The 26,576-nt window shown below is 37.4% G+C and overlaps 1 protein-coding gene across 4 annotated transcripts in view; it reads left to right on the top strand.

Moving 5' to 3' along the window:
- The window catches only part of TDRD1 (tudor domain containing 1), a gene marked incomplete at its 5' end in the record, with an annotated part of 41,887 nt that overhangs the window by 13,758 nt on the left and 1,553 nt on the right, over positions 1 to 26,576 (top strand). For 2 of the 4 annotated variants that reach the window (XM_081074532.1, XM_081074535.1), the window contains 22 exons: positions 919 to 1,063; positions 2,520 to 2,625; positions 3,315 to 3,378; positions 4,296 to 4,400; positions 4,626 to 4,808; positions 5,331 to 5,474; positions 6,057 to 6,228; positions 7,318 to 7,404; positions 9,197 to 9,355; positions 9,463 to 9,570; positions 10,442 to 10,612; positions 11,990 to 12,235; positions 12,633 to 12,761; positions 15,438 to 15,548; positions 16,268 to 16,438; positions 17,890 to 18,165; positions 18,689 to 18,808; positions 20,403 to 20,519; positions 23,457 to 23,624; positions 24,461 to 24,688; positions 25,305 to 25,351; positions 25,426 to 25,514. In XM_081074532.1, coding sequence (XP_080930658.1) covers positions 934 to 1,063; positions 2,520 to 2,625; positions 3,315 to 3,378; positions 4,296 to 4,400; positions 4,626 to 4,808; positions 5,331 to 5,474; positions 6,057 to 6,228; positions 7,318 to 7,404; positions 9,197 to 9,355; positions 9,463 to 9,570; positions 10,442 to 10,612; positions 11,990 to 12,235; positions 12,633 to 12,761; positions 15,438 to 15,548; positions 16,268 to 16,438; positions 17,890 to 18,165; positions 18,689 to 18,808; positions 20,403 to 20,519; positions 23,457 to 23,624; positions 24,461 to 24,688; positions 25,305 to 25,351; positions 25,426 to 25,512 — 3,129 coding nt within the window. In that variant the 3' untranslated portion in view covers positions 25,513 to 25,514. The remainder of the gene's footprint in view (positions 1 to 918; positions 1,064 to 2,519; positions 2,626 to 3,314; positions 3,379 to 4,295; positions 4,401 to 4,625; positions 4,809 to 5,330; positions 5,475 to 6,056; positions 6,229 to 7,317; positions 7,405 to 9,196; positions 9,356 to 9,462; positions 9,571 to 10,441; positions 10,613 to 11,989; positions 12,236 to 12,632; positions 12,762 to 15,437; positions 15,549 to 16,267; positions 16,439 to 17,889; positions 18,166 to 18,688; positions 18,809 to 20,402; positions 20,520 to 23,456; positions 23,625 to 24,460; positions 24,689 to 25,304; positions 25,352 to 25,425; positions 25,515 to 26,576) is intronic. The other 2 variants (XM_081074533.1, XM_081074534.1) reach the window with 2 other exon arrangements.

The following is a 26,576-nucleotide window of genomic DNA, read 5'->3' as shown; positions in this document are numbered from 1 at the left end:
CACCCAAGGGGGTGCTCTTCCTTGCTGCTGGGAGGAGGAAGGAGTTCCAGCTTCCCAGTAGGCCTCATCTGATAACCTCTCTGACTGGGAGTGTTGAGTGCCTTATTACTGCTCCCATATACTCCACTGACACGGGTGGGGTGAGGTAGGGAAAGAGTGGGCAGACCGGAGGGAGGATTGGAGGTGGGAGGATTTGGAAACACTCATTACATTTGAATGGTGAAACAGTCCTGACTGTCTACTAGGTCTCCTCTTACACCACCTCAGTTGTGCAATATCTTTCTAATGTCGCTCCTCTTTACTGCCAGGAGGAAGTCCAGGTTCCCCACATGGTCTCTTGCAGGGATGGAGTGCTGGCTTCCTATTCTGTTGGCCTTCTTTGATACCACCCTGGTGGCAGGGTGGGGGTACCTCATTATAGCCTGGTGAAGTGGAAGTCTAGGCTCCCCACTCTACCTTTGCTGGTGGCAGTGGGGCCACTGTTTTTTCGGTGGTGTTTGTCTAGAGTGGAGAAGTTATTGATCAAAGTTTTCTGTCTTGCTGGTCTACCTCTTCCCTGGCCTTTTGGCTAGAGAGAGCAGGCTTTTTGTTGGGGATTTTATTGTCTGCGCCTTTTGGCATTTCTGGGTTTCTGGCTTTTCCAGTACCCTGCCTGGGATATGTGCGGCAAAAAGAGAACTCATATAACTCATCGTCATGTCCTTTTGTGGGTCCCAAGGTTCCTAGCCTGTCTGCTCCCTCTTTCAGAGTTGGTTTATGTTTGTTTTACAGATAAGGCCAGGGATTTTAGTGCATTTACTAACAAGGATAGGGGAAAGCCCATCTACTGTATCTTCCCAGAAGAGGAAATCCCAAGCCTAGTATTTCTTAAAAACATTATTACCAAGTTTTAATACTGCTATTCTCTTTTCTTAATAGAAGCCTATAAATAATATGTCTCCTGCAAAATCAAAAAAAATACACAAGTTGGTTGAGAATTCCTTGTCCATAAGTAATCCAGCGCTCTTCAACTCCTTAGGACCTCCTCTTCGGTCGTCTACTTGCCATTGCTGTGGCCTGTGTGGTAAGCATGTTGCTCTCAGACGTCTGTTAGATTGCTCCTCTACACATTTGAAAAACATGTTTATTATGGAAAACTTAAAAAATAGTAAATATAAACAGAATGGTATATATACACCATATACCCATCTCTCAGCTTCAATAGCTGTCAGCATACTACCATTTGTTCATCCATACCTTCTCACTCTTACTGCTTCTTTACTTGATTGTTATAGTTTTTTTTTTTTCCATGCATTGAAATGCACAAACTCACACCCCTTTCAAGATGTAGAATATTTCCCATCTTCTCAGGAAGTTTCCTCATGTCCCTTCCCAGTCACCATACCCCCTAGAGGTGACCACTGTTGTTTTTTCACCATAAATTCTGCCAGGTACAAAATTTCGTATAAATGGAATCATACAGTGTGGACTCTTTTGTATGAAGTTTTTTTCATTTTGAATAATATTTTTGAGATTCATCTATACTGTTGCATGTACATTAATTACAGGCTTTTTTTTGTTGCTGAGTAGTATTCCGTCATATGATTATACCACAGTTTGTTTATCTGCTCTTTTGTTGAACATTTTGCTGTGCCCAGCTTTGGATTATTATGACTAGAGCTCTCTCTATATTTTTGCAACAAGTCTTTTGAGTGGACATTTTCATTTCTCTTGGGTATATACCTAGGACTAGAATTTCTGAGTCAAAGGGGAGGTATATGTTTAACTTTATAAAAAATAGCCAACCATTTTCGAAAGTAGTTGTCTCATTTTGCTTTCCGATCGGTAATGAATTCTGGTTGTTCCACATCTTTGTCAACATTATGGGTTTTCAGTCTTTAATTTTAGCCGTTCTCGTGGGTGTCTAGTGTCTCACTGTGGCTTTAATTTGCATTTTCCTCATAATCAGCGACCTTGAGCAGTTTTTCATGTGCTTACTGACTGTTTGGATAGTTAGCCCCTTTGTGTGTTTTTTTCCCATTTCTTTTACAGTAGAAGCATCTGAGGCCAGCCTGGTTTTATTGTTGTTTCTTTATTTGTTTGTTTCTTTTTAGACAATTTGTTTCTGCCTGGATACGCATGGGGTTTTAAAAAATACTTTATTTCAAAAACTTCCTTGGTTTTTCTAGGTGTGATTCTCTTCATTGGTTGTTTTGTATTTAGTGTCCCAGGTAAGTCATGTCAGTCAGCTTGCACAAATCTGTGGTCACTGTCACAGGTTTTTTGTTTCCTTTGGTTGTTCCTTTTAGAACATGTTCTGGGCTCTACTTTAGGAAAGTAAGTTGTGTTTCCAATCTGTCCTCCCGCTCATTTTCATCTTCTCCTTCCTCTTTCTCTGCATTTTGAGAGAGCTCTGAAAGTGTAATCTTAACATAATCCTCTTTACATAATCTTGATGTGATTAATAGAATGGTTTGATGTATCTGATCTTTGAAAATATTTGAAATCAAACTATGGTGATGTTATGGGCTGTCGCCTAGGGTCGCTGCGGTGCTCACAGTGCAAGCAGACGTGTTATTGCTCCACCGCCTGCCAGAGAAGAGACTGGTCAGCACACAGCAACGTGTGCAAACCTGTGCAGCAAAAGTAAGTGTGAGTTTTTCGTTTGTTGGAGAATATTTAAACATTTTTTTCCCTGATGGTGTAAGGATCGAATCAGGTAAGCAGGCCATAACTATGTAGAAGTTAATTTTTTACTTATGTGTTGAGGTAGAACAAAGTGTACAACATCTGAAGTGAATAGCTCTACCAACTTAGTTTTCGTGAATGTAATTTTATTGGATAGCACATGTTAAGAGTTAGAACCTTAAGTGAGTTTGTTTCTTATAGTGATTACAGCGTTAGAAGGCCTTACTTTTAATTTTAAGCATGTATACCTTACTGATTTTTAATAAGGCAGAACTCTCACAGTGCTTCTTGAATTGTGATTCTGGAATACATAGATCTTACTTGCAGGGTATTTGCTAGTTTACAAAACAGTTTCACATATATAACCTCGTTTGATCCTCAGAACTCTGTTCAGGTGATGTAGGGATTATCTCCATTTTACAGATCAGAAGACTGAGGCTTGGAGATTGTGGCTGTCTCCCTGTGCACAGGGCGAACCATTGCATAGGCAACATTGAATTGTTTTATTTTGTTATTACAGTGATTCTGTCTGGAAGAAGCTGTTTTGCTCATTCTGGATTTTGTTGATTGAGAATTTAACATAATTGTGGCTCCTACTCTTCCTTGGCTCTGTACTATAAATATTATAATCAATTGCTTTATTTCAGTTTCCACAAATTTAAAGATAATAAATCACCTTTTGAAACAAAGAACATGGAAGTGAAAAACGAGGTATGACTTATTTCTACACTTCACCTGTGTTTAATTAAGAACAAAAGTTTCCTGCTAAATAAACCTGTACACCTTAGTGATTAACTGGGTAACTAGTCTGTTGGGGGTCACTGAGAATTGTTTATGCCCAGCCTTTGTCAGAAAAGGACTTGGGATGCTTGTGTCCCAATATAAAATCACTTGGATCACGGAGAGAGTCATTTCTTTGTAGCCCCTTCATGCACGTGTTCTCTCGCTCTGTGTACTGGATGGGGTCCAGTTAGCTAAGTTAAGGAGCTTGTCTGTTAATATCTTTCTTATGTTTAGATAACTATACGTGATAAACCATTGGTAATCTGAAAAATATCAGTTATGTCCAACTCCTTTATAGATAATTTTTAGACTTCTCTGGCTAGTACTTAAATGGTCTTAGTAGGGTTTCTGGGACTTTGTGCTGTGCAGGGTGGGGGGTAGTCGGCATTGTTCCCAGACAGGACAGCTGTTTCTCCTGTCTTTAGGGACGAGTCCCAAGGTTAGGGGCCAGAAAGGCAGTCTCCTCCCAAGGGCTGCTGTGCTGAAGTGTTACTAAACCGTGAATTCTTAGACCCTGTCAAAAAATATTCACGTGTAGTGTGACTTCCTGAAATAGTTATTCCTCCAAATGTGTTACCAAGTGCAAACTCTATACACACACTTTGAAAAACAAAGTCAATACTATCTTCACCATCATGACATGATTCTTGGGTGATCCCAGAGCTGTGAACACTGCCTGTGGACAGTGGGCTTTAGGGACTCTTGAAAGTGATACTATTTCTCTTCTCTGTTGTTCAAGCCTAAGAGTCAGGCTGTTTTGGCCTTGATTCCAGCAAATAATGGCCATAGCATCACTGAAACATTTGCTTGTATGTAAGTCACTTATGTGTTTTTTTCCAAACCAGAATGACTGTCCACTTGGAGTTACTAAAGAAATAGCCATTTGTGCTGATAAAATAATGTTTTCTGATTTGAGAAGTCTCCAACTCAAGGAAACCATGGAAATAAAGGTATTTGTTGTTTAATCTCCATAGACAGAGATCCATAGAACTATGGATTTTAATTTCCTTGTTTGCTATTTTGAGTTCATAAGGTAGCTCCAAAATATATTCTCATGAAATTGGTAAAGATTGCAAAAACTGTTTACAATACTTGTATCTTAGTTATAAAGCTTTAAGAAATTCACATTTGCTTGTGTTCCCAGTGAATTAGTACATCTTTTCTATCCTTGAAAGGTTACAGTTACTGAATTCAAACACCCAAGTGACTTTTACGTGCAGTTATATTCTTCAGAAGTTTTAGAATATCTGAACCAACTCTCTGCAAACTTAAAGGAAACATACACAAACATGGTGCTTGAGGAACATTATATTCCTGTCAAGGGGGAAGTCTGTGTTGCCAAGTACACTGTTGACCAGGTAACCTCTATGGAAATGAATTATTGAATAGGATGTTTTAATTTACTTTGGTTGTTATCAACTCTACACCAGAGCTTTAATTTAATGATGCATTAGATGGCTTAAAAGCGAGACTGTGGCCGCACTCCTGTTTCTCTTTCTGAGTCAGTATTCCAGGCTCTGTTCGCTTGCTTCTCCCTGCATGAGCCCTCTCCAACTCTGTTGATGGGCTCCTCGACTGCTTGCTTCCAGGTCCATTTCTAGTCTTAAACTTGTGTTTACGTGGGTAGCTGAGGCATTAGTTTCAGAGTCTACTTGGCTAGAATAGCTTGGCAATAGATGTGCATATTAAAGTGGCCTAATTAGACAATTTTAGGGATTTCTCAGCAAGATCCTTAGAAAATTATGTTAACTTGTTGAGTGCCTCAGAATAGAACAGGAGCCTTTCCTTTGCATGTTCAGTAGATTGGTTGCGAGTTTTTTAAACCTGAGGTCATGAAATGCTATTTTGAAGCAGAGTACCATTTCTTTTTTCATTTTCAGACCTGGAACAGAGTAATAATACAGGATGTTGATATGCTGCAGAAGAAGGCACAAGTCTTATATATTGATTATGGAAATGAAGAAATAATTCCAGTAAACAGACTTCACCAACTAAAGAGAAACATTGACTTGTTTCCTCCTTGTGTGAGTCTCTTTTACTTTCTAAATTTCTAATAGTGTCTCAAAGGAGCTGGTTTTAGTGTTTTGCTGGGCACACTAGTTGCTTGTTCTATTCTGCCATGGTTATTATTAAAAAGTACATGTTGGTATGTCTTTATGTAGATATACCTTATGTAGATATGTATACCTTATGTAGATATGTGTATATCTTTTATGTAGATAAACATTCATTGGCTTTCTTGACTAAGTACTGCTTCAGGTTGAGATACTGTTCGCATTTTTAGGGACCTCTTATTAATCTCTTCAAAAACAACCATTTCTGTATTTATTACCTTATTTGGAAGTGACCTGAATTTATGTGTAAGTGAGGGATAATTATTATGCTTTCATCAGCTTCTCAAGTCCCAAAAGTCAAAGCATTGTGGATAAAGTACCCAGAGAGAAAAATCATTCTACATAAAATTGTTTATCTGGTTATACTTGAAGATTTTTGATAAATGTTCTGCAGGAAACACATCATCTTTTAAAAATCGTCACATAATTAATTAGAAAAACTCATTTTCAAATACTGATTTTTCAAAACATAATTTGTGCAAAATCTTTCAGGCCATAAAGTGCTTTGTGGCCGGTGTTGTCCCAGCGGAAGGGAATTGGAGCAATGATTGTATCAAAACTATTAAATCACTGTTAATGGAGCACTACTGCTTTATAAAGATTGTCGACATCTTGAAAGAGGAAGAGGTTACCTTTGCTGTGGATGTTATGCTGCCAAGTACAGGTGAGATCCGAATCTTTCTTCTTAAATGAAGTGCTTACTAAGTTATTTAGTCTCCACCTGTTACTCAGAGAAGAAGTAGAAACGTGAAGTATGGCCAAGTAAGCTCTGCTCTGGGGTCATTCAGATTGCGACTGGAAACGCGGCCCGGCTCTTGGAATTGGCAGTTTGCCAAGAACATGGCACCCATTCGTAGAATTGGGTGGATTAAAAGGCTAGATCTAGACTTAGGTTGGAGATAACTATATTATCCTTTTAATGTAGCCATAACAGCATCTACTCCTGATTTCTACTCCTTTATTGAAAAATTCAGGAGCTTCTCTAGGAATTCATTCATCCTTAATCATAACTTTTTCTTTGAACAACATCCACAGATCTGTGATTTGTTAGCATTGAGACCGTGAGTACTTAAGTAGTATTCAAGTTGTAGAAATGGAAACACTTAGAAATCCTGTTCTTCCATGCTGGTTTTATGCCTGTTTGAAAAGTGACTTCTTACAGTCTACTAATAATTGCCTCTCAGTTTCCAAGGTTTACTCTTCTATTTTTAGAGTCCCCATGTCGCTATGTCTGTCAACGATTTGGTAGAAAATGCAGTTAATCCTGTTGCAAAATGAAGTATAAAATCTGTATTTGTTTCATTGCTATTATGTTTCATGTTATGACTTCAGCTTTGGGGTTATTTCAGAGGACTTGAAGTTCACACCAGTGCTGGCTAACCCTTGTTTCAGCCACACTTCATGTCTGAGAAAAAGAAGTCTTGGGTCTTGGATTCATTTTTTCTCATAAACGGTGGTCTTTCTAAGCCTGCCCGTGCGGTGGTACTAAATCTTTCTTGTTAATCAGAATTTTGAAGTGAAATCTTTTCATTACGTTTTCTTTCAAGTGATGGTGGGAATTTTGCCTCAATTTATAAAGCTGAGCATTACTAAACCATATTTTGCACATAGAAACTGAACTGTAAGAAATATGCCAGTGGATTAATAGCTGTAATCTCTAAATCATGTGAATATGACTCATTTGTTTTGTATTTATGCTTTTAATACTTATTATAATATCTCAGCGTAGATCTATTTTCTTAATCACTTTTAGGAAAACTCTTAGACCATGTGCTTGTAGAAATGGGATATGGCTTGATACCTAAGGGACAGAGTTCTAAGAAGCCAAGTGCAGACCACTGTGAGTATACAGCTTAATATTGAACAGTACAGTGACTCCAGTTACTGAAGAGCATCTTCTGAACCAAACAAAAAAAGCGCAACTGTCACACTGTCAGATGAATGGAAATGCTAATAACCATTCTCTAAGCTTTATAGAAGGAAGATGATGCTTTTCCATTTAGTAATCTATTCTTTCTAATCTCAGTCTCCCCTGTCTTTTTCTTCCCTGTCTTCCAGGTTAATACTTGACATAATTATCAGAGATTACGAAGTACTAAATATCATGAGACTTTGTGTTGAGGGATTTTAAGCTAACATTTCCTCAGTTTAATTTGTTTTTCTTCCTTGTTTGTGTATCCCAGCAATAATAAACAGGGCTGTAACATTCTGTTGTAGTAGGATGGGGTTTCTTAAATTTTTACTTTTTACTTAATTGCTGTATATTTTTCATTTAGTCTAACGAGAACCAAGAAGTTTTGCTATCAGCGTTTTATTTTCTCATTGCCTAGTCTTATGTCTTGTTTCTTATAAGTCAGCTTTCTCCTTTCTCTCTTACCAGTTATAATCATGTGCCCCACTTAACAATGGGATTATGTTCTGAGAAATGTGTTGTTAAGTGATTTTGTCACTGTGCAAACATCATAGAGTGCACTTACACAAACCTGGGTAGGCTGGCCTGCTAGTGTGATTGGATGTGCTGTGCTGGCAGCTCAGTGTCACTGCAGACATGTGACCAATGCTGTGCTGCATCGCGAGGCGATAGGAATGGCTCAGCTTCAGTATAATCTTAAGGGACCACCATCGTATGTGGGATCTGTCGTTGACTGAAGCGTCATTATGTAGTGCGTGACTGTCGTGTAGATGGACACATACATGATTGGTGATTGCCTGATTAATGATGCCATGATTGAACGCATCTTGTCACATAAGTAAACTTGATTCATCCTTAAATCTACCTTCTCCTTCACCTCCCATCTCTTGCTCTAAATGGTTGCCAAGTCTTTATTGATTATTCTTCCCAAATAGCCTTTGTATACGTCTTTTTTGTCTTCCTTTCCCTAATACCGTTTTTTTTTTAGTTCAAGAATCTTTGTCCTTCATAGACAATTGCAACAACCTTTTGATTTTATCTTTTTGTCTCCTGTCTATGTTCTTATGCTACTGTCCGTATGATATCCCTAAAATGCAAATCATGGTGTGACAGCATGCTGAAAAGCTTCAGTAGTTTTTGCCATCTAGAGGAGAAAAAACAAACTCTTGCTGGTCTAAATAGTAGTTGTGGTTGAAACTGGAAGTGTTGGTGATATTTTAGGGAGATTGTGGAGTGAGGAAAAATAGTGAGGGGCCTACAACATCCATGAGAAGCTGTGATGGGAGAGGTGGGAAGAGAATGGGGAAGGTGTTGCCAGAGCAACAGAAGGGTAAATGCCTCTAGGAGGGAGCCATCAGTAACAGCAGTTGCTGCACAGGTGTCCAGTGGAAGGAACAGAAACCCACTGAGCAATACCTACCTCACCAGGCTCTGGGAGGTGTGAAGGGCGACACAGAAAAGAGATTATGTAATGGCGTGATGGAGGAAGTGCAGGGTGTATGGGGCCTGGGAAGGGCACCCAACCCGGGCTGGGAGGGAAGCATTTTCAACATGGTACCACACTGAGCAGGAAATCATCAAGTTGCTGGTGGGGAAGGAAGGGCTGGGGAGAACATCATGTGTTAAGGCCTAGAGGCATGAAAGAGCATAGTTAGGACTGAAAAACTGAAAAATAGGATTAATGAAATCAAAGTGATTTCTTTTTCTGTTTCCTGATAAGGTGATTCTGAAGATGTTGGAAAAATGACAGTTGAAATTGTAGACAGAAGTGACTTAATTCCAAAAGTGTTAACTTTGAACGCAGGTGATGAGTTTTGTGGGGTCGTTTCCCACATTCAGACTCCAGAAGATTTCTTTTGTCAAAAACTACAAAACGGATGTAAGTAAATTTTCTCGATTTGTGCTTTCAAGAGACTCAGCGTGCAAAAATGAAGATGCTGTGTGGATTTCTGTTTCTTTTGTTTAAAGTGTGGTCTGCGTCTACAGGTAAGCTTGCTGAACTGCAGGCATCCCTTAGCAAGTACTGTGGTCACCTGTCTCCACGCTCGGATTTTTATCCAACCATTGGTGACATCTGCTGTGCTCAGTTCTCCGGTAAGGAAAGAGGATTGTTGAATTTGTCACTTTTATAATTAAGTAAAAACATAAAACAGAACCTTCAGTTTACACGGGGTGGCTGCACTTGAAACTCGAGTATTGAAGTGCACCAATTATGTTTTTAAACCTGTCCAATTAAACGGAGTCGAAGTGTGTAAGGGAGGAGGGCCTGTGGTGCAGGGGGTGGGGTAGGAGGTTTGTATTGTCTTACCAGTCCTCTAGTTTTTGCAGAGAATTCTGTTCACGTCAGAATGCAAATGTGGAACTTCCCAAGGTCATGTCTTCACCAGTTTTCTTCGGAATAGCAAGCGGGCCTGGAGGCACAGAGCTGTCATGGTGTAGCCCCGGTAGCTGCACAGGCCTGGCCTCGGACACCTGGGCTCTGCTACTCTCTGCAGCAGGGGGGGCCCGTGGCCTCACAGAAGGGGAGGTACCCGCATGCCTCTGGTAAAACGATTGCTTGGTTGGTGGAGTCCGGGTGACTCATACCGCCAGGTATGCTAAAATTAGCCCTGCTTGATGCCGTAGCCAGTGGTCCCCGTATTGAACAAGATCTTGTGGACTCACTTGACCAGGACGTGTGCTTTATCCTAATGAGCTAACTGTCTACTGGAGAGAAAAGGCATGGAAATAAAGAATGACAGCATATGGCATGCGTAGTCTAGTAAGGTAAAAATAAAGGTGACGTTTTAGAAGTTGAAAGCTTCTGTGAAGCAAAAGCAGCAAAACCGAATAAGCATATGTTGATCAATAAAGCCTGGTACTCAAGTAGAATGTACAAATGACCATTTCTAAAGTTGGGAGGAAAAGCTCTTGTTTATATTTACACTGAAAGATCACTTGAGACGGAGTCTCTTCCTTTTTGCAGAGGATGATCAGTGGTACCGTGCCTCCGTTTTGGCTTATGCTTCTGAAGAGTCTGTGCTGGTCGGATATGTAGATTATGGAAACTTTGAAATCCTTAGTTTGAAAAGACTGTGTCCCATAACTCCAAAGTTGTTGGAACTGCCAATGCAGGCTATCAAATGTGTGCTGACAGGTATGAAATATTTATGGTCCCCACATTCTTAAAACGCTAAAATCTAAAGTAGAAGCATTAGAATTGAAATTAAACGACTGATAAGATAAAAGAATATGTTTAGACATAACTTATTTTAGTGCAAAAATAATCCTTGATAGAACATTTAGGAAATACTATCTTAATAAGTCAAAACGTAATGTACCTGCGGTTATGAAATTGAGTGTTCTTTTTTGCTATCTATGGAGCCTGCGTTATTGATAAACATCATAGAAGCCTATTAACTACATTAAGTAGTGGAAAAGCTGCTTGTAAAAGCAATAAGAACATTACGATCATGTGCTTAGAAGTTGCTTTATATGAAGTTTGTCCCACTAGCAGCCAGGACTCCTTTCCTTATCAATAAATTGGCTTCTATACCCTTCATTTAAATGTACTGTAGTTTAATATCCAAATTATAAGAAGGGTATTTCCAAGTCTTTGCTATTAGCAATATTCTTTTATCTACATCTTGCCACCTATCCAAGATCATTTACTTAGGATAGTGGCAACATGTAGTTTTACTGCAAAATACGTCCTTAGGTAGAATGGAGGTGTTGGTGAGTATGCTTGTTTTCATGTTTGTGCTACATACTATGATTGTTCTCCAGAAAGGGCTGAACTCGTTTACACATGAAATGTAGGAGGTGGTCAGTTCCTTCATACATGGGTACACCAAGTAGATATTTCTGTATGATTTCATGGTGGCCAATATTGATAAGCTAAAAATGAAATCGTCTTAATTTACTTCATTACTAGTGAGGCCAACTGTTCTTTTTTACGTTACTTGGCCCTTAACAAACTGAGCATAATCTTGGGGGTTTTGATTTGTAAGTGCCCTTTCAGTAAGTGCTACAAATGTTTCATATATTAATGTAAGGGACCAGTGTTTCTTCCTGGATTGCTTTATACTTTTGTTTGTGATTTCTTTATTGAGGTATTATTTGCATACCACAAAATTCAGTGTCTTAGGTGTACAATTCAGTAAATGTACCAAGTTGTACAACCATCATCATAATCCAGTTTTAAAACATTTCCATCAGCCCAATGAGATCTCTTATGTTCATTAATAGTTAATCCTCACTGCCCAGGCAACCAGTAAGCTACTTTCTGTATTTACGGATTTGCTTGTCTGGATATTTCATATTAGTGGAATTACATAGAAGCATAGCTTTTTACAGGCTCTTTCTTTGTAATTTTGTCTCTCTTTCATGTTTAGAAAGTCTTTCTACACAGGTGGAACCTTTTGGTTCTAATATTTATCACAGATTAAGTTTAACGTTGTGAAAATTAGGAGCTGAATTGCTAAATGTTTGCTGTAGGAAATATTTTAATATTCTTTTAAACATTCTTTGTTAGGAGTAAAGCCAGCATTGGGAAATTGGACTCCAGAAGCTATTTATCTGATGAAAAAAAATGTACAGAACAAAATGATCACAGTGAAAGTGGTTGACAAGTTGGAAAACAGTTCCCTGGTGGAACTTATAGATGAATCCGTGACACCTAACATCAGTGTTACTCAAGTACTCCTCGATTCAGGCTTTGCCGCCAGGGAAGAGGGGGTCCTGGTGACAGATAAACCCAGTGATGCTCATGAAGCCAGTGGTAAGTAAAATGTCAGCCAGACGATGTCCATGCTGGAGTTCTGATGGTTTTGTGAATGTGTCGGTTCCTAGGCTTTCAAAAAGAATTGATGTTGATTACCTGTTTGGTTTTTTTTTAGATCAAGCATTCGTCTAAATACAATTAAGAGGGTGCTTGAGAACTGAAAATTTGTTGAAAGTTTTATGGGTCACTGGCAGTTGAAGCTCAGTCAGAAATGTGAATTTGAAATTCAGTGAGGGTAGTAATGGTTAATTGTAATACTGATAAACTTTCCTGTAAAGTCACTAAGAAAATCATTGAAAATTCAGTTCTTCTTCCAAAGAAACTTCCTCAGCAACCCCACCTCCCACTCCCACTCTGGCCATTTGTTTTGCAAAATATCCATTTGTTTTCACAGTTCCCTTGGGTGCAGAGGCAAAAGTGGCATGGAAATGGGTTGCACTTGCTGTTGACCAAACAGTAGATGTTATGGTCTGTATGGTGTATAGTCCTGGAGAATTTTACTGTCACGTGCTTGAAGAGGACAGTAAGTTGACTCTTTCATGTATATTTCTTTGTACAGATATGTTGGTATAGCTAATAACTCAAGATAAGTTTACTGAGTGATAAAAGTAAACCCTTTCCGAGAAAGGCCTAGTGGATATTTGTACTTCCAAGAAAGATTTGGTTATTAGTTGTCATTTATTACATTTTAAGTCCTTATTTCTATTTCCAACAATCTCCTTGTATTTAAACCAGTTTAAATTTCACAGAATGTCCCCTAAATTTAGTTTTGAAAATTAAATTGTTGATGTCATTGAAGTATAACATACCTACAAATACGTACACAAATAAGAGTGCAACATAACAAAAGTCAAAACACTTGTATAACCAACATCTAGGTCAAGAAGTAAAACATTACCAGTAACCCAGAAGTTTCCTTCATGTCTCTTCCTATCATTATCCCTTTTCTCTTTCAAAAGTAAATACTATCTTGCCTTCTAATAGCATAGACTAGTTTTTTTCTGGTTTTGGACTTCATATAAATGGAATTGTACAATATGTACTCTTCTGTGCCTTGCTGCATTTTTTCACTTTATTTGTGAGACTGGGCCATTATTTTCACATGTAACTGTAGCTTGTTTTCTTGTTGCTGAATGGTGTTCTATTGTGTTAATGCACTGCGATTTACTGTTCCTTTCTACTGTTGTACGTGTGGGTTGTTTCTAGTTTTGAGCTCTAAAATGATGGTGGTACGAACACTCTCAAACAAATTTTGTTCACATGTGGATGCCTTTCTATGGAATACACATAAATAGGAATGAAATTACTGGCCATTTCTTAAAGGGTATGTATATTTTCAGCTATGATCAATGAATGCCAGATTCCAAAGTGACTGTGACAGTGGTCAATTTAAGTGTTCTAGTAGTTGCTCCACATCCTCCAAGCACTATTTTTTTTCTTTTCATTTGAGCCACTCTGGTGAGCATTATCAGTTTAACTTTTTGAATCTTGTTTTTTCTTTCTGTCAAATGAGGATGTCAAACTAGGTTACTAAGCCCCTATCTGGCTCCCAATTTGTGAGATTTGTCATCCGTTCAGAATCATCTGGTACGTAGGCCACTATTTTATAGAGGAGAAAATTCAAAAATTGTAAAGTCTTCATTTTCATAGGTGATTGTTCAAGCATATGGTACAGAATTCAAAAGTTACGAGAGTGTGTAGTGGAAAGTAAGTTTTCCATTCCCTCTTCTCAATTTTCTAAATATCTTTTCAGAAGTACATACTCTATACATATGCTTGTACGAAGATTACGTATTCCTTTTTATGTATACATAAATGGTAAAATACTGTAAATGTTTCCGTTTGCTTTTTTTCTCCCTCTTTATCTTGGGTATCAGTTCAGCATAGTGTTTTCTTTTTTGTATCTGTTCTTTTTTGTAACACACCTCCATTTTGGAATAATTTTAGATTTACAGAAAAGTTGCAAAAATGGTACATAGAGTTCCTGTCTATCTCTCACCCCCTCTTCCTCTGTAGTTACCATCTTGCACAATTGTGGTACATTTGTTACAACTAACAGACCAACATTGGTACATGAACTAAACTCCAGATTTTATTTGGATTTCATTAAATGTCTTTTTCCACTAAAACTAATATCCTTTTCCATTTCCACTAATATCCTTTTTCTATTCCAGGATCCAATCCAGATTATACATTGCTGTTTAGTCTCCATTCTTTTTCATGGTTACATGGTATTTCACTGTGTGGATTTATCCTAATTTAATTATCCTCACCATGGATGGCTAAAGGATTGGTGTTTCCAAGCTTTTATTACCGAAACAATGCTTGTACTCTGTGACTTTATTCTGAGAGTATATCCATGGGACGGATTCCTAAAATTGTAATTATTAAGTCAAGGATGTATGCTTGTGCTTTTGAGAGGTAGTGCCCTTCAAGAGGTTGGATACTTCCCACCAACAGTGTATGAGAGAGCCTTTTCCCATACCATTTCCAATAGGTGTGTCCTTAAACTTTATTTTGACTTGTCTGAAAGGTGATCATTCTAACTCTTAAATTTCTATTTCTGTGAATGGGACTTTGCCACATATTTAAAAGATCCCTGTGCTTGGCTTTAAAGCGCTCCGTGGTCTGTCTATTCAAGCCCATCTCTGGTGTTTGCCTTCCCACTTCTCTGTTTTTGCCAAACTGCTCCTACCGATTGTTTCTTTTGGCTGCTAATTCTGTGAGTCTGGACTTTACCTCCTAGCGGTTTCTTCCTTCAGATTTCTCTATGAATTCTTTAGCAGACCGAGCTCACCTCTCTGAATTTCCGGAGCAGACATGATCTGTGCCATCCATTTAGTAATCACTATGTGTGTATTCCTTGAGGACAGCTTGTGTGTAACTTTCTTTTCTGTATCGATTTGTACAGTTTCCTTGTCCAGATGCAAAGCTCATGCTCTAGTGGATTGACAGCAATATCATAGTCATGTCACTGTTTCCAGTAAATCATTGGTATGGGGTTTAGTGAAGGTATTCACTAATAATGACTTATTAGCCCAATTTTTTAATAAGGAGAAGGAAAAAGCATTTGGTGTACTACATATTTATTTAGGGATGAGCCAGAGATTTTATGATGAAAGCGTTTTTCAATTTGAAAGAAAAATCTGTATTCTGCATGACTTTTAAAATAAGTGCTGCGTTTGTATTGTATTTTCAGCTGTAAAGAAACTCAATGATTTGAACAGGTCACTAGCAGAATATTGTCAGCAGAAGTTGTCTGAAGATTTTAAGGCAGAAATAGGGCAACCTTGTTGTGCTTTTTTTGCAGGTAAGTTGCAGTTGGTGCAATCTTGACTGTTTTTTGACATTCAACACTTATTGTTAATGTGTTTTTCTTGCTGATGTTTAAGCAAGTATTTTTCACAACTGAGATTAAATGAATACTTAAGATCCGTTTTTCTTCTCTCTTTGTAACAAGGAAGCTCCAAGTGATACTTTGGTATCTAAACTTTATTCAGTGCTTTTCTTCCCAGAGTTTCTGGTAATATTAAAGTAAGTTAGTTAATGGAAGACCAGCTCACTTAATATTCATTGTGGCTTCTGGTCACCCTGTGCATGTTTATTTTGAAAATAAATTTGATGAAACAACATTAATTTTATTGCAAGATGTTTTCTAGTATTTATTTTTTGTATTATTTTACCAAGTGTCAAGTAAAACAATCTGTCAGTACTGGTGGGAGTATTATAAGTCTTCCAGATTGACAAGCGTGTTTAATGAAGTTCATTGTCTTACCTTCACATTATGCTTATTTAAGGATAGACGAGGAACGAAATCTTTATATCTGATGTAAAAGTGTGTGCTGTAAAAATTATGGAGATATTCTAAAAATTGATTTTGAGTATATGAGGGATTTCTGAATGAGAAACTAAAGGCATTATTTGGGGAAGAGGGCAAATTTATTAGCTGCTAGACAAATGATAAAGATAAAATTTCCAGTGTTAGTAGAAGGGAAATATTCCATGTTACAAACTTTGTGTTAAATCTAGGTGATGGCAGTTGGTATCGTGCCTTAGTCCATGAAGTTGTACCAAATGGAAACATTAAAGTACATTTTGTGGATTATGGAAACATGGAAGAAGTTACTGCAGATGAACTCCAAATGATCCCATCAAAATTTTTAAATCTTCCATTTCAAGGGGTGCAATGTTGGTTAGCAGGTATGGTACAGAATAAGAAAATTTCTCAGCTGTCTTCTAATACTTAGGGTACATAAACTTTAAGTGCTAACATCTAAAATTTTAATATTTTGTGTAAATTAGAAGATCTTGCTTTATGATATAAAATTTAGAAATGTATTTTTAAAGATACTGGCCAGAATACCCTGTTGAGGTCAAAATAGGGAAGTAGCTGCTTTTCCATACTTAGGATGGGAGTGGAAACTAATGCCTTCTCTTGAAGGAATTTTGCAGGATTCCTTAAGAGCCTCAAGCATTCCTACCTTTTGTCATAGCAGTTTTACTCCTGATAATTTATCCCAAAGAAATAATCCTGGAATTTCACAAAGTTTACCTACAAGGAAACTAATTACACTGCTGTTAATAATAGCAAATCAACCTAAATAATCAATAGTAGAGGATTGATTAAATGACGCGCCATATAATGGATAATGGTAGTATCTATTTCATAGGGTTGCTTTGCGGGTTAAATGAGTGTTTAGAACAGGGCCTGGCACTCACAAAGTTCTCTTTAACTGCTTACTGTTGTTACACAGCCATTAAAAGGATGTTAAATATATGTTATTGATAAGAAAAGTCGCTCATTATTTAAGTGAAGAAAACAAGTTATAAAAGAGATGCTGCATAGCGTGGTGATTGAAAGGACAGACTGGTAGCAACTCTGCTACTTACTAGTTGTGAGACCTTAGGCAAATTATCTTAACACTCTGCTTCTATTTCCTCATCTGGAAAATAATAGTACTTTCCTCAAAGAGTCATGAAGAATAAAGGAGATAAAAATATAAAAAGCACTTAACAGTACCTGACATTATACTCATAATAGCAGTTGTTTTTATAAAAATTTATAAAAGTAATGTGAGTATATATGTGCATGTATTATATACACATAACAATTGTGAAGGTTGGATACAAAAATAATAGAGACCACGTCTGGGTGCGTAAATGCTTTTCAGGTTTTCTTTTACTTATCTGTTTTCTTTCTACTTACTTTGCACTAAGTGTGTTTTCAGATTATTGTTTTTAATTACCATGTTTTATGTCAGTGCTTCTTAAAATGAATGTTTAGAACAGGGCCTGGCAACTCAGAAAGTTCTATTTGGCCTCCAAACCAGCGGCAGCAACATGAGAACTTGTTACAAACACAGATTCTCATTCCCTACCTAAGACCTACCACAAATTGGAAATTCTCAGGTGGGGCCCAAAAATCTGTTTTAACAAGCCCTCTGGATAATTCAGATGCACAGTCAAGTTTGAGAATCACTGTTGAAGCAAAAAATCAGCTTGGGCACAGAATTCCTTTTTTTGTTTGTTTTTAATTAGTTTCAGATATGCAAAACAACGTACTAGACATTTACACTCCTTACAAAGTGATAACCCCCTCTCCCAATCTACTACCCCTCTGAATTCCTTTTAATACTGTTCGTATTTGCCAGATATACAGCCTAGAAACAAACATTGGACTAAAGAAGCCACAGCAAGGTTTCAGATGTGCGTTACAGGAATAGAACTCCAAGCCCGAGTGGTTGAAATCACTGAAAAGGGAGTGGGAATTGAACTCACCGATCTTTCCACTTCGTATCCCAGAATAATTAGTGATGTTCTGATTGATGAACATCTGGTTGTAAAGACTAGTTCACCATGGAAAGACTTAGCCAAAAACAGACTTGACACTAAACAGGATCATCAAGTTGACACCCCAGAATGTCAAGGTAACATTTTTAAGCCATTTATTTGTTACTTAAATTTATGTTGTCCTTCGCTTTTATAGGTGATGAAAATTTTTTCTATCCCAAATGACAGTTTTCCTATAGAAATATGCTTTGTGGAAATAGGTTAATAATAGACTATTAAAGTTAATTTAATATTAACTTGTTGAAACATGGTTTATTAAACACTACTCATTTTTAATGTAGTTATCATACAGCTAGGTGTTTCTTATTGTTTAAATAAATTTTAAGAATTATGTTAAATATACTACAGCAGTGGAAATACACTACAGGAATGCAGTAGTTGAAGGATTCCCACTATAGATTGGACTCTTTTTTTTGTAATGCCTACAAAATCCCTCAAATTAAATAGATTGTTTTGTGAAAATACAGGTTTTCATTTTGGGAATTTGGGAATGCTGATAATCAGCAGTTGATGAAAAAATCGAGTAAATAAATACATTACTGGGAATTAATACTAAATTGGATCTACTTCAAGTGAGACCTGTGTTTTGTATGTTTTTAGCCATCTCTTCAGCTGTGCAGTGGAGGACACTAGAATTGCCGGTTAATAAAACTGTACAAGCGAGCATATTAGAAATCATAAACCCAAACTTATTTTACGCTGCACCAAATGAGATGCCTGGTAAGAAACATTTGAGATCTCCTTATGCTGATCTTTTAACTGTATAATGTAAGTGCTTATCTGAATTCATGAGGAAGGGAGTAGGGCGATGATTTTGTTTCATTCAAGGTTTTAAGGAAGAATTGATCATAGCAACACGTAAGGCAAATTTGCTTACAAAAACACAAATGTTGAATGAACATGAAGGAAATGCTCTGCATTTAGCACCACTCAACCTATTCTCTATAATCTACAGCTTTTTATAACAAAGCACTCCTTAATCACTAACTTCTTGTTTAGAAATGTATTCTGTCTGTATTGAATTGTATTTACTTACTAAATTAACATTCCACAGTCATTTAACAGAATTTGAACCAAACTGTTTTAGATGTATTGAAAGAGAACTTTGTAATCAGTCTATGATCATAGTGTTACTATATCTTCAGAAGCTTAGAGAAATGTTTTACATTGGACCTAATCATAAAGAAAAGTAGCGTGTAAATATTTTTAATTTTTTTGTTTCATCGAAGTTTATAATTAAGGCTTCTCTTCAGTGTATTTGAGTTTATTCTTGTAGTGTAGAAGGTAAGTTATTGCAAGTTGAGTGGTGGCTATTCAAAATGATTGGCAGGTACTTTAACGCTCAAAAATGATCTTTGTTTCAAATTGTCAAACCTAGAATTGTGGTGATACCAGTAACTGCTCTTAAATTCATCTCCACTATTACAAATAATCATCTTTAATTCGTATAGTAGAAAGCAGAGAGTTAGGGTTATTTGATCCTGATGACCACATACGGTATGACGAATTGGAAGTACTTCATTTTGTTAACCATAGTCATACCTGTGAGGTATGAGATAGTGAGGGTTCAGTTCCAGACCACTCCAATAAAGCAAATACCGCGATAAAGCAAGTCACACAAATTTTTGGTTTCCCAGTGTATATAAGAGTTATGCTTACATTATACTGTAGTCTATTAAGTGTACAATAGCATTATTTGTAAAAAGACAATGTACACACCTAATTGAAAAATACTTTATTAAGAAATGCTAACCGTCATCTGAGCTTCAGCGAGTCGTAATCTTTTTGCTGGTGGTGGGTCTTTCCTTCAATTTGTAAAAAGTGCAGTAAAGTGAAGCACACAATAAAACGAAGCATGTCTATATAACACACTCACTGAAAAGCACACCAAACAATTGTAAAAATGCAGCTTAATAAGTTTTCATAGTGTGAACAAACTACTGTGTTTCCCCCAAAACAAGACTGGGTGTTATATTAATTTTTGCTCCAAAAGACGCATTACGGCTTATGTTCAGGGGATGTCATCCTGAAAAAAATCATGCTAGGGCTTATTTTCCGGTTAGGTCTTATTTTCAGAGAAATACAGTAGTATAACAACCCCAGAAATTAGTCCACCGTAACTTCCTTCTTGGCCCCTCCTAGTATTGCATTAACTTTGGCACAAGGTAACCAGTAATGATTTTAATTATTTTTTAAATATAAGTGTGTATTTTAATACAGCTTTTTGAGTGATTAGATTAGACAATATTTTGTACACTGTAGTTAAATAGAATTGAAATTTTCTTCACAAACGATTGCTTTTTATATATTTTAGAAGATCAGGAGAAACTGTGTGTATTGACAGCCGAATTGTTAGAATATTGCAATGCTCAGAAGAGTCCATCGTCCTATAGACCAAGTATTGGAGATGCGTGCTGTGCCAAATACACATGTAAGATTCTTTTAGGTAAAATACTAAAGGAGAAATATTTTGTTCTCCTTTATATGAAATTATATGGATCTTTTTACTTCAGATGCATATTTCATTTGCTTAGATAGAGAACGTAAGAACGACAAGGTCATGGGTTTAATTCACATGTTGGAGTCATTCAGCTTTTCTGTTCCATAGCCATAGATTATATTTAGGCAGGGATATGGGTAGAAAAATACAAATCTGCCAGTGGTACTTCTAGATAAGCAGTTCTAGATAACAACTCTATATGGTGGGTCAGTAATGTTATACGGCTATATGGAGGTTTTGCAAGTAACTTATAGAACTCTGAATGTGCAAAAGAACACAATGCCTTCGGGAGTCAGACTTGTTGAACTGGGTATACTTCAACCATTCTCCTGTTGTTTAATATTTCATGTTAACAAGTTTCTTTTGCTCGTGTAAATAACACTTGTAGTGAATATTCTTGGGGAGAAATTGGGTAACTTTCAGTACTTTAGGTTGAATTTCAGGAATAGAATTCGGGAATCAAAGAACATAAATTGTTTTGTAAGTTCTGGAAGCATATAGCTCCCTGGGCATCTTAAAGAAAAGTCCATATATGCCAAAAGTTTGTGAGCGGGCCAGTGTCATCATCCCCTCACTAACAAGGGACTTAAAATGCTTTTGGTCTGTTGCCCAAATAGTGTTCATTTTAAAATTTAGATTTATGGTTTTAAAATGTATTATCCTTGAGTTTTCTTTCACACGACAACTGGATTGACACTTTCCCTCCCTTTCTTCCCAACTGCAATATGTCATATACTTTTGGGTTAGGTTAAGTATTCTGTATCATTTCATTAAGATGGCATGAACACTGTCCACAGCCTAGCCATGTAGTATACTATAATTACATTTCTCTTTTGCAGCCTTTTTTGTTGTTACTGTAATAGTATTCTGTATACTTGCACTAATGATCTCCAGTTCTGTGCCCTGGTGTAAATTCTCTGGGTGAACAGTTCATGTACTTCATCAACTTTTATCATGCTGGAGGCATCTTCAGCCTTCTGACCTGCTCCTATCTAGCCTGCTTGTCCGTCCTCCAGATCTGAGCTGTCATCCTGGAATTTTTCCTTCACCATCATGCCAGAGATTGTTTCAACACCAACCCATTGTTTCTTGGATATTTCTCCCACCCCACCTTGTTTCCTAGATTTCACTCTCTCTCATCTTACGTTGTTTTCTGCATCTCTTTTTATTTGCTCTTACATTTGAGTCCATATCACCCTCCAGAATCTGAGAAAAGGCACATGTAAGATAAATGTTCTGTTACCTCCCACGTTTGAAAAAATCTTTATTCTACTCTAATAGTTAATGGATAGCTTGCTTCAGTATAGAATTCTAGGTTGGAAATCATCTTTCCCTTAAAATTTTGAAGGCATTGCTTTTATTTTTTAGCTGTTGGTGTTGCTGGTCAAGAGATAGAGGTCATTCAGATTCTCCAAACTTTGTACATATATATTTTTTTCCTTTCTGGACTGTTCAGTAATCTCTTTATCCCATGTTTTGAATTTTATGCTGTGACTTAGTATTGGTTTTCTTTTCATCATTGTACTAGGCACTCAGTGGGTGGGTCCTTAACTCTAGAAATTAATGAGTTTTAGCTTTGTGTAATTTTTCTGAATTACTTTTTATTGCCTTCTTTCATTTTCTGTTCTTGTAAGAACTCCCAAGTAATTGAATGTTAGACTTGAACTCTTCTGCCAAATTTCCTTTTTTATTCTTTTTTCAAGAGATTTCCTCAATTTTGTCTTCTAACTTTTCTTCATTTTTGATTATCACATTTTCAGCTTCAATAGTGTTATTGTTATCTCAAGTGTGTGTGCTTTTAACACGTATCTTGTTCTTGTTTCAAGGATGGAAGTTGTTTTCTCCAAGGATGTTAATACCATTCTTTTAATTGTCATGGTCTCCCTTCCTTGTCTTTGTTTTCCTGAGTTCCTGTTTGTTTTGGTCTTATCTTTCATGTTAGAGACTCTCTTCAAATATTTGGTGATCCTTTGCTGTTCACTTCCTTAAGACGAGGCACTAAGAAGTTAGTTGGACATTTCTTTGGTATGAGCAGAGCTTGTCCTCTGGTGGCCTTCACTGTCGGATGACCTGGCTCTGCCATTTCACTGGGGACTCCTGATGGGGTACCTTGAAGTGCCTTCTCTTGGGATGGTTGTCCCCTGCCTGGAGCGCATGGCGCTCCTGACTGTCTTTCTGCTTATCTTCCTCCTCCACTCTGCCTCATGTTCCCCAGTCCACAGCTGGTCTGGTTCGTCCTCTCTGGGGAAGAAACCGCTGGTCTTCTGCCCATAGGTAGGAGCAGTTGCCTGGGCAGGGGGAGGGCATTCTAAGTTTTACAAAGACATGTGAACGTAAAACTGATCATTCTCTTTAGCAACTTAAAAAAATAAGTACTATATGTAAACGTATAAACTGAAGTCTGTCACATGTTTGGGGAAGAAGCTGTTTCCTTTACGCATTCATCATTTGAGCTCCTCCTTTACTTCTACTTTTGAATGGGTGGCACCAGTTACTGGACCCTGCTTGCTTGGGATTTGTGATGCAAACCGGGATGCTTCTTGACTTTCCTGGGGCAGCTTTGCTCGAGCTCTGCTAAATCATCTTCACTCATGCATCTGCTTTCCAGCTTCCAACATTTCATTGTCTTCTCTTGTTCTCTAGCCTTATGTTTTTATGCCTTTTTCTTTTTAATCCTGTAATGCTCTTTTTATAAGATCTGGGGAAAGGAGAGGTGATGCTTGTATTTAATCTGGACATCTTGGCTTGAAATTAGATATCGTGGTGTGAATTTCTAAGTGATGTGAATGTAACTGTGAATACCCATCTTAAGAGAGGGAGGGGGTCATTCATTGTAACCGCTTACCTGAGATTCCCTTGTATTTTCAGATGATGATGTCTGGTACCGTGCCATTGTTCTGGAAACATCAGATGCCGAGGTGAAAGTGCTCTATGCAGACTATGGAAACATTGAAACTCTGCCTCTTTATAGAGTACAGCCAATCTCCGCCAGCCACCTGCAGCTTCCTTTCCAAATTATTAAATGTTCATTTGAAGGTAGACAATGAAGCCACTTTCCAATTTGGGTGCCTCTGGGTTTCTTTTTGTTTTTTGTTTTTTTCTCCTGTTTTATAGCTCTAAGTCTGAATCAAATGTGTATTTCAATTAACTGCCCAGATTTCTAAATATCGAGCAGAGTTTACAAAGAATCTCATTATCTTTTATTCTTCCTTTCGTTCTCACTTACACTATATTCCATTAGTTCATCATTGTTTTACAGATTAGTTTCAGAGGGTCCGCGTTCAGGTTGCAAATCTAGTAAGTGGCCAAGGTGAACTAGAGTCAGCTGAACTCGCATGTGGCCCTCTTTCTGCTGTCACAGCTCTGTCTTTAGAGACTAGAGACATTCAGATGACACCGTTTTGTTTTTTTTTTTGGCTACCTTACTATGCTTACGATTTTCTACATATTTTCAGTTGGAACTCGGATAAAGTGCATTAAAATATTAAAGTAGCTTTTTACTCTTACTACCGATTTCTTTACCCAGAGGTCCCAGCAGATAATAACACACTGATTGCCTCAGAGTCTGCTTTAGTTTTGACTCAGAGAGAGAGTTGAAACATTATTATTTTTTTCCTTCATTAAAATTATGTCCATAAAGGCAGCCATTTGTTGCCCTCTAGACCTAGATTAGTGCTTGACACGTAATAGGGATCAATGAATATTTATTAAGTAAGTTGATTTTTCAAAAAGACAGCAGTAGCAGAACATCAAAGCATACCTAAACCTAGCTAAAATCAATGAGCCTTCTTCTTATTATCCTTAGAAAATTTAAATACTACCTTTTTTAAGGGACTTGAAGGTTAACTCTAATATTCATTTTTTCCCCCCAGGACTAATGGAATTGAATGGAAGTTGTTCTCAATTAATAATAGAGCTGCTAAAAACTTTCATGTTGAATCAGAATGTAATGCTTTCTGTGAAAGGAATTATTAAGAATGTCCATACAGTGTCAGTTGAGAAATGTCCTGAGAATGGGGCTGTCAGTATAGCTGATAAGCAGAAGATGTGCGATCTGGCAAAAAACATCCCGTCTAAAAAGCAAAGTACTTCACATACAGGTATTTATTTTCCAAGTTGAATAACAAACATAAGTGTAATTAAGAACAGAGGTAGTCGGTTTAGATCTTTCCTTACTCCCCAGGGCCACATTCTCGTCATCCTCCTCCTCTATAAACCCAGTGGCAGGGCTCCTGTTCCTTTTGTCACCTGAGAGGAGCTGCCTTGATCGCAGTAGGCCTTCCCGTCCAGGTTTCCCATAGGTCAGGCCCAGCAACACTGTCCATAGAATTAATGCTGAGAGCTTTAGAAATGCCAAGCATTCAGAGTTCCTTCCAGCTTTTGGTCCTGATCAAAGTGAGGAGAACTCACATATTTGAGATGGGGTTTTACTGGTATTTTGTAAGATGATTATTTGGCAGGCCTGCCTTCAATCAAAAAGAGATATCCCATACATGCTGGGCAGAAGACCTAAAATTTGGAGATGAGGGCATTAATTTAGTAAGATCTAGGACAGTAGCAGATAACATGAAAGCCCAAATGAAAAGTTACTATAATTGATCAAGTCCTTTGTGGTTGGAACCCATGCCTGAGGGGCGGAGCTGCATGTGTTCAGACTCCAGGATTTTTGTTATTTGTATTGCATGTCACCTAATGGCTTTTTGTATTTGCTTTTAGAAAAGACATTGGGGATGAATTGCTGCTGCACAGACTTACGGAAACAAGTGGGTAAAACTTCCTTTAAGTTGAAATTATCCTCAACATTTTGAGAAATTACATATTTCTTTTTCATCCATAGGTTGAAAAACATGAACAGATTCTTCTCTTCCTCTTAAACAATCCAACCAATCAAAATAAATTTGTTGAAATGAAAAAAATTGTTTAAAAGTAAGTTAAATGTGATGTTTTTGTCACTTCACTGACCCCCAGCAGGGCTTCTCCAGTCATGTTGTCAGGGGAGAGCTGGTGAGGGAATCACATCTTTGTAAGGATCTACTTTGTTTTGTGACTTAATGATCTGAAGTCTGGTTGTAATGTCATTTCCTGTCTTCGTAAATGTTACTTGATCATCTTCCTTTGACACTACTAATGGAACTGAGCGCAGGGGTGCTGAGGTTGCAACCACCTTTCCTTACTGTGGTTTGCTTTTTGAGAATACTCATGCTGTTGAGATATGGAGGGCCTTGTAAAAACTGTTGTGAGGGAAAGCTTAGCCTGAAGTTCTGAGTGTCTAGATGTGAGATTAACTTACACCTGTGTGCATTGCTGTAACACTGTTCAGCACTTTCTGTGAAGAGGTTCTAAGGGGCTAAGAATGGAAAACGAGCTGCACTGACAGTATATTTCACTGCAAAAGAAAATATACTCTCTTCATTTGGCTGTGGTGATTCTAGTGGTAAAAGTCGATACTGGTGAGTTTTAAACAGGAGTTCTCCTGCTGTTGTACCCTGCTAGTCTTGTTCCTGTCTGGCAGCCTTTGTTCTAAGATAGCCTTCAGAAAATATTTTATGATCAATAGCCAATTAGAACTTCTGATCAAAGTGAAGTCCTTATCACTTTGGGTTCATATAATTCCAGTCAAAAGCAGAGGATCTGACTGATTTAATACGTGTACAAGAACTGGCTAAACTGTTTGCAAATAGCTCATATTGGTCTCTGTGGGCAAGGCAACTCTCAAGGAGGTACTTACTGGGTTAAAACATTCTCCATGTGGTAATGTACAGTTGTTTTGTTTCTAAGAAAGTACAGCTATGATCTAAGTGAACGTCATTAATGCAAGAGCAACAGTTTCAATTCTCATGATTTATTTCCTTTACAAGTTTTGTGTTATTTTTAACAAATGCTGACTTAACAATTGTAATTACACCTTTCAGTCTTTTCTCATATTGTTTTAATACTGACTGCTGTTTTGTGTACTTGAGTTTAAAATCTTAATTTTAATGGTAATTT

Source organism: Rhinolophus hipposideros (assembly GCF_964194185.1).
Source record: "Rhinolophus hipposideros genome assembly, chromosome: 15".
Taxonomy (NCBI): domain Eukaryota; kingdom Metazoa; phylum Chordata; class Mammalia; order Chiroptera; family Rhinolophidae; genus Rhinolophus; species Rhinolophus hipposideros.
The sequence above is the reverse complement of the archived record's forward strand: the minus strand, read 5'-3'. Positions and strand labels throughout refer to the sequence as shown.